This window comes from Limulus polyphemus, unplaced genomic scaffold (assembly GCF_000517525.1).
Source record: "Limulus polyphemus unplaced genomic scaffold, Limulus_polyphemus-2.1.2 Scaffold821, whole genome shotgun sequence".
NCBI lineage: Eukaryota > Metazoa > Arthropoda > Merostomata > Xiphosura > Limulidae > Limulus > Limulus polyphemus.
The window spans coordinates 1-8432 of NW_013666431.1; the positions used below are offsets into that span (position 1 = coordinate 1).

At 32.0% G+C, this 8432-nt stretch overlaps 1 protein-coding gene across 2 annotated transcripts; it reads left to right on the forward strand.

Moving 5' to 3' along the window:
* Positions 1-44: 44 nt before the first annotated feature.
* Positions 45-5535, forward strand: LOC111086073. Of its 2 annotated transcripts, none has more exons than XM_022387496.1 (2): positions 45-1109; positions 4028-5535. In XM_022387496.1, the coding sequence occupies exon 2, from the start codon at positions 4031-4033 to the stop codon at positions 5201-5203; it is 1173 nt and encodes a 390-aa protein (XP_022243204.1). In that variant the 5' UTR covers positions 45-1109; positions 4028-4030; the 3' UTR covers positions 5204-5535. The 2 variants fall into 2 exon arrangements, with proteins under 2 accessions (XP_022243204.1, XP_022243203.1); XM_022387495.1 differs by having other exon boundaries at positions 46-1215.
* The last annotated feature ends 2897 nt before the right edge of the window (positions 5536-8432 follow it).

Consider the following 8432-nt stretch of genomic DNA (forward strand, 5'->3'; position numbering starts at 1 on the left):
ATATATATATATATATATATATTAGAAAATGTAGAGTAAACTCGTTTGTATATTTGTAGCACAATAATATCTCGTTCTTCAAACTTTATAAGGAGTTGTTGTCAATCACAGTTTCTATAGCCTATTATAAATATTCATCCTTGACTAAGTTTCTAATTTTGAAAGATGTTTTGTTTAGTAGAAACTTTAGATTTTTCTCTAAATATAAGTGTCATTAGCATTAGGTCATCTTATAAACACTACAATGTATATTGATAAAACTATTTTGCTTTGCTTTTTACATGGCTTGATTGTGTTGCACATTTATTTCTTATGTGTGCAGTTTAAATGATAATAATTGGAATACTTTTTGATTTTCCATAGCCTGATTTTGCTTGGTAACTACCTCTCATCACTTGCATTATTCTCAGTAATTTCTACTCTAATTTCTTGTAAAACTATTCTAATCTAGTATCTTGACAGTTTAACTTCTTCTACCATGGTTTCTGAGTTACATGTATTGAGGTGCATTAATACATAATCTGTTTTCCCTAGTTTCAAGACATTTTCAAACTATTCCTGTTATTGTCAATTCTTTTACTCTGGTTTATTGACTTAATGTATACCACAGGCTTATTCTTATGATTTGATAACTTATACCATTATGTAATCTTTTTTGTGTATCTTTAAATTTGTTTTTGCCAAACCTTGGTAACTTTTCTGATGTCGGCACACATAAGTTACTTGTATGCTACAGTTTGTTTGTCTTCAAGTATTGCTATGTTGAAAGTGTTTAACAAACTTTTTCTACCTCTTCTGTTGGTTTCTCAGACAATGTTCTGGGCTTCTGCTGTAAAATGACTCAGCACTGAACTCAAGATGTGTAAGAAGTAGCAAAAGTTTGTGAATTACGATGCCAATGTGTTGTTTTGATCCACCATGTAACAAGAAAGTATTGATGTGATTTACTCTGGGTTTTAGGGATCTTGTCAGTGACTCGGGCATCCTACCCAAGTCACCTGACAAAGAATGACAGCAGCATTTCTGAGCTTCGTTATCAGGTGGCTACATTAAGGAGGCTAGGGGGGAGCGACTGGCTTCGTCTCTACAACCAATTTATAAAGGAGCAGGTGAGGTTTGAATGTTGTAGTATTGTGGCATTCAGTTTAACCTTTACCATATCAGAAGGAACAAAGTGTAGCAGTGTGGAATCTACCTCACATGGAAATCACTTAGGTAGGTTTGACACTGATGTACAACTTGTTTGGGAAGTTAAAAAATCATGAAACACTAAAAACTGTATACACCGTAATAAATATAACATTATGGAGTCTAATAATACTGATCTCAACTAGTATTTATGCAATGACTTCCAAAATTCTGAGTACTCTTTATGAGAGTGACCCATCTGTTTGTAACGATTACTCTGAAATGATTTCTTAGAATTTTTATTTTTGGACAAAGTTTCACGAGGGATATTTGCATTAAGTCATCCTTAACTGATAGACTAGAAGAAAGGCAGCTAGTCAACAGCATCCACTGTCCACTCTTGGGCTGTGATTGTCTGGTGAAATAGTAGGATTTGATTGCCACTTTTAAAGTGCATTTATGGCTCCAACGTATGAAGCACAATTTATGAATTCCAGGTTTATAGTCCAATGGCAGTACCTACAAATGTGAAGTTAATGAATTTTTTTTAGTACAATTTTTGTACTAAGACAAGTCAAATTTGTAGTTTTATCACAATAATGTGACTACTTAATTTTATAAGGTCTAGTTATGAAATATAGCACAGTTTATATGAAATATCCACATTGCCGAGACTTAACATTCAGCTATCTGTGGGTTACTGAGGAGAAGAGTATCTGTTTTTCACTATATCTACTCTTAATGATGTACCAGATAAGGCCTCGTGGTTAATGTGCCTACGTGAGATTTAATGATCTCAAGTGATCTGAGAAATGACAAGACTTCTGATTTTTTACATAAAAAATGAAATACAACAGATGTGTGTAATTTTCATTCAAGAAAAATTTGTTTACATGAAAGTGAACTCTTGCAAAGAGCAAAGCCTATTTATGTCAATTATGATGCTTGTATTTTATCTTAGCAGTCTTTTGCTATTGTATTTCTCAGTCTTTGCTTCCTTCAGTAGTTTAATTATGAAAATTCTTGATTTAGTTGAAAATAGTGGGAATGAGTGATATTTTCATTGCTAGGTGTGAGTTAACAAGTAACTTCAGTATAAAAATTAAGTACCTTTTGACCTCAAAACTTCAAAAGGGTGGTAATGTTAATAATATTTCTAGTCATATCGAATAAATAGTTTTAGTATACTGGCCAAAAATGAAGAATGAAAGATATTTTTTCCACATTGAGATGAATGAGTAAGATGTGATGTATAACGAACGAAGATACTTTTCCACATTGAGATGAACGAGTAAGATGTGACGTATAACGAACGAAGTTACTTTTCCACATTTGTGCACATTGAGATGAACGAGTAAGATGTGATGTATAACGAACGAAGCTACTTTTCCACATTTGTGCACATTGAGATGAACGAGTAAGATGTGATGTATAACGAACGAAGCTACTTTTCCACATTTGTGCACATTGAGATGAACGAGTAAGATGTGATGTATAACGAACGAAGCTACTTTTCCACATTGAGATGAACGAGTAAGATGTGATTATAATAAATAAATGAAGGTATTTTTAATTTGTCATTTTTATTTTCAGTAACTATGGAATGGGGTTGTAGGTATTTTTAAGAGTTCTAGGTAATTTGACGCCAAGTAATTTCACTCAACCATGTGAAATTAAGAGTGGCATATATTAAAGAAATAAACATTAAAAATGACATGTGTTAAAGATTATTAAAACTGATGCAGGTTATGAGCTATTGTTATCTGGATTATATCTAGCAAGAAGAGCTTGAAGCCATTTGTTCATATCTTTATACTTTTTAAAGTAATAAATTTAATATAAATAGCTCATAACCTACATAACTTTTAATAAATGTAGTTTTAAAAGTTCATTTTTTTTAATATGTCACTTTTAATGTTCATTAATTTTTTTTTTTTTTACTATGGAGAGTGAAATTACCAGTCACCATTTTTTAAGAACATCACATCGTAAGAAGCTACTCAGATTTCAGCTTCTTGTCAGCTATCACCTCATTGTCTTGTATGATTTTCAGTAATATAACTGTTTTTGTAAGAAGCTACACAGATTTCAGCTTCTTGTCAGCTATCACCTCATTGTCTTGTATTATTTTCAGTAGTATAACTGTTTTTTTGGTGGAGTTTAATTGGGAATTATAGTTTCAGATGTTTTAGGAAGAAATGCATTATTATTTAGTCAGTCTTGCACAGGCACTCCTAGTTTGAATTAAAATTCTGAAATATTTCTGAGAAATGTTTTCAAGCTTAGTATTTAGATATCTTACAGTGAACATCATTGATATGTTTTTTTTATACTTTGTGCATGCAAGATGCATTAGAATACGAATTTGAGAACAGAGAAAAGTAAGATTCATTTTTAGAAATTATGTTTACCAAGAAATTTCACTGAATCCTCAAAATATGAACATTCAATATTGATAGGTTTGATTTTAATATTTTCAATACTGAAAAATATCTTTGCAAGAAAGGATTTTTGTTTTTAAACATGGTACTTGTTATCTTAAGTCATTTGAGGTCTAATATTATAAATTAAGCAGTTGTATTCAGTATTCAATTTATTGCTAAGTAAGATGTGATTTTTATCAGTGTATTAGATCTGGTATATCAAGGGGGGAAAACCTGTTTTTAAAGTTTAAAGTGCTTATTTTGTAAATCTTGTGTTTGTATGTTACCCCAATTGTCTTGTTCTAAACAATACCAAAAATTTCTTATGTTTTTCATAACACACACGGGGCTATTTTAGAAGGATTGGGTAATAGGTATCATAGCACGTGTAATCCATACACTGAGTAATTGCTAAGCAAAGATTTTTTCCTTAATTTTCTGAAATTATATTTAAATGTTTTTTGTTTTTTTTTCAGCAAATGTTATATTCATCTAATTCAAAACCTTCTGGTTCTTTGACTACAACCATTGATCAGAAACAGACAGATTTCTCAACTTGTGCATGCTTACCAGAGATGTTGAACACGAGTAGACAAACTCCCAGCCCTGTCATGAACTCCAAAGACTCCAGTGTTGGTGAGATGATGCTCCCAGAACTTGTGACTTGTCTAGACACTAGAAACTCAAGCTTTAAAGACTATTTAGTGGAGTTACTTCAGGGTGTACAGGAAGGACAGCATGAATCCAATAACAGATGCAATGAATTGAAAGGTGTTTGTCAGTTAGATCAAGTATTGTGGTCAACGTGGGTAGTTGCTCTTCCCATAAGCTTCCATGGACCAATAACAAGACAAGAAGTCCCATTGTGTGTGGTTCTAACTCCTAATGTGATAACTTTGTGGAAACTACAGTCTTATGGCCACTCTTTTCTACCTCATCTGATCTTCTATCGGTGTTGGCTGCCCTCTTCTCTGATTAATATTCTTGTTGGACCTGTCAGCAGCTACTTGGAATTCCAGATTCAAAGCTCGGGTCAAACTGACCTCTTTGTTTTAGCTCCATGCAGTGCAGATGATACAAAGAAACTAATAGATCACTTGATTTTGGCGTACAATTTGGATATTAAGCTCAAGTATAGTGAATGTGATTTTACATCATTACTTATTTCTGGAGGGTACAACTTCCCATCATCAGAGGTGTTTTCTCATAATCCTAAAATTCTTTTTTGTGAAAGAGTTCTAACAAACAGCCTAATAGAACAGGAAGCCCATCTCCAGAATTACTTCCACTTTCTCTTAGTAACAAATTTCCATTTAATTTTGACATGTGAAAAAATGGAGATTCACTCGTTTCCTCGTCCAGAAGGTCTACCCTCACCTTTGATTGTGCTAAAAACAATTGATGTTAAGTCCAATATTGTTAATTTTGAAATGGGAAAGGAACCAGCTAATTTGCAGAATAGTAGTGCTGAAGCCGAATCTCCAACGATATGTTATGATGAAGATAAATTTCCACAACTTCGTACTTATGGGTATTGGTTAAAAGTGTACTTTGAAAATAGATTGTCTTTGTGTGTGAGATTTTTGAAGAAAGACGTGAGGACTCTGTTCTTGGAAGCTTTGACGAAAGCCAGAAATGCTATACAACATTAAATGAAGATTTTCCTTGATTTTTGCAACTATTAAAAACAAAAGTATTAATTCATAAATTTTATTTAACTTGTACATAGAAAAGTTTTTGTACAGTTTACGTTATGAATATAAGGACACGCGTTATTTATATTTTAACATTTCCTGTTTAAAGCTTTTTCTTTATAAATTAATGTACTTTTGTAATAAGTTGTTTTATTATGTGCTTTTCAGTGACTTTAACTTAATCTGTTTAAATAGTTGTTACTTTTATAATGGTCCAAAAATGACAATATTTACTTACAGCTTTTCCATCAAATATGAAAATAAAAAGTAGATAATGTTTAAACATTAAATTATGTTTTTAGCCTATTTCTTTTTCATTACATTTTAGTTTAGTGTTCATTGCACAAAGCAAAGACAGAAATATAGAATGTCGAATGTGTGTCTCGTCATGTGCCATCACTACAACGGATTATTGTATACTAAACTTTACACATTATATAGGCTACACTAACGTTTTTTGGGAGGTGGTTTATGAAAGTTTACCAAAATGCAACATTAATTTCTTGATGACCTAACATTTAACTTGATAGCTATTCTTCTGGTTAGGGTTCTTGTATACCCTAAAAATTGTTTCTAAAATTAATAAGATAATATACATAGTGCATTGAAATGTTTTAAACTAGGGGAAAACTCGTGCTTCACGTACGAAACCTTTCTTGGTCGTGGTATTTTATAATTGAATGCACAAAGCTTGTAAAATGTAAAACCAATCGGAATCATTTCTGATGCTGTACAGTTAAGTGACCTGCCTAAATTACTCATGTATGAGGTTAGGTACATACAATTCTGAACTAATCTGATGGCCATTTCACTGACCTACTCCATAACAAGTGATACCCACCAAACATGTCTAGTACAAAAGAAACTTTGAGCCAAATGATCTGATCAAAAATGACAAACCATTCGATTTATCTTGTAAGATACATCAGGTCTAGCGATGCTTTCAAAATCTGGGTAACGGGGACAAGCATTAAGACCACCAGTAGCTTATACCATGCTATGCTCTTTATATACATCTGAAAAAGCCGAACACCTACCCATGGATCGTGTCTGGTAGCATGTTGAGGGATTGAAGTCTTGGGCTTTCTTATCCACCTACCAAAAGTGCTGTAGATTTTAGAAAATATTTGAGTATGTAAAATATCTATCTATTACTCTTTATAAAATCAAACTGTCTGATATGCATTTTCAAAAATGGCTTTTATGTTATGTTGCTTAGCAACAAAAGTATAACCTGAAAATGTTGTTAGTTTATATACTGAAAGTAGACTTAGTGATCAAAGTTTGCTCTGAAATGGTTAATGACCAATGTTCTCTCTGTAACGTTTAGTAATCAAAGTCCATCCTGAAGCAAAGTTAGAGCATCTGAAACTGTGAATTAGATGTGTAGGTTGAAATGGTAGTTTGTTTGGTCATATTTAGATTAATAATCACGTCCATCGTCATATAAAACAGGCTAGTGAAGTTCACATAAACATAAGTTATTATTCATTGCTGATAATATCAACTGTCTGGAATACTTGTTAACTACCTTATGAATAACTTTTTTTTTTAAGAGGAAGATATACATTTATAGTTGATTTCAAGTTAAGCAATCAATTAAAATCTGTCATTAGCTTTACAAAAAGGATCTTGTGATTTTCAGTACTGAGCTTTCCATTGTGTTCTTTGGAGAAATGTTGCAAAATTTTAGAAATATTCATTATACTAGTACAAAGTTGTTTATTTTCTCACACGTGTTGATAGACAAAACTACTTATCGCATGCAGCCTGGTGAAAAAATGAGGTCCCAATGACTTAATAGTTATGTAGTGAAAGAATATCTTTAAAAGGAAAAAAAAAACGTTTAATTTAGAAATTAAACACAAATCTGAAGAATAGAGGAAAAACTGGTTCCAAAATTTGCTGGGCATTAAAAAAAAATGAACACACTGAATCACGATTAAAAGACTTGCTGATTTTACCTTTCCGTAAGTGCTTTAAAATATGAACATTATTTTGGTAAATTTTATGCAAATATTCTTCCTGCAGTTAGTTGCATCCCTGAAAACAGGATTTAGGAAGGCTTAGATAAATATAGCACACCACAAACCATTGTTCAATATAACTTATACTCAGTTGATCATTTTATTGTCAATGCACTTCTAATTTCAGACTTGTATAATACGAGCTGGGATTTACTTCCCTTGAATCTGTACAATAGGAATGATCTTTGAGATACGTAATCTAGGATTGTGGGATACTGTATTGGTCTTTAATTTTGAGTTTCGTGTCATTATACAATCTTTCTTTCTCCCGTATCTGCTTCACGTTGACTTGCTTTCTCTAGCAGCCTAAAATTATCTTAGTCGATCAACATTAGTTTTCTAGCAAGTAAAATGGTACTTTTTATTGAAGTAATTTCTAGAATTATTCTAAAAGACTAATATTTCTAATTTACATTGTGAGCTTGTTAACTTTCATTGACTTGTAACTAATTTCTAATCTTATCTGGTCTTTCTAAGACTTCATTTAGACAGTATTCCTGTGATAGAAGTGTGGTGCACCAGATTAAGTTTTGGATATGTAACTATTAAGACGTTAGTGTTGCAAACTTCTCTTGTTATTTTCAGTTCTTCATACTTGAGATTTTTTTGAAGCTGGAAATAGAGCCTCCTCAAATAAATGGGTACTGTTGTGGTATTTTCAGGTACACTGATTTATCAATCTGTTAGTATTTACTAATAATACGAGGATAAAAGAGGAAATATCTCAAGGAATTCAACCTGGATTCTCTGACTGGACAGTGTGTGAACAAATGTAAAACAACATTATATAATTGATAGCACTTTTATTGGAACTTTCAAGATTTACTTATGAAAAGCTTCTTGAATCTGTTGAACAAGGTCCAGGTTAAGACGTCACAGTACTATATACAAAATCCTATAATACCATCCCTCTCGGTGTGTGTGTACTACCCACATCAAAAATGGTCATTCCAATAGCAAAATAAAGGAATATATATATATATATATATACAAGTAGAAAAACACTTTGCAAAAAATAAGTATGATGTAGGGATGGTAATGACAAAAAAGTACAGAAATAAAGTACGGATGAATACACAAAATCATAAAAAAAATCGCTACATAAGTAGCCAAATGTTTCAAAAAATAACTTTTACCTACAACTAATTGTTGAATTCTTG

Coding starts and splice junctions, on each gene's coding strand:
- LOC111086073 (XM_022387496.1), top strand. CDS start 4,031: ATGTTATATTCATCTAATTCAAAACCTTCTGGTTCTTTGACTACAACC.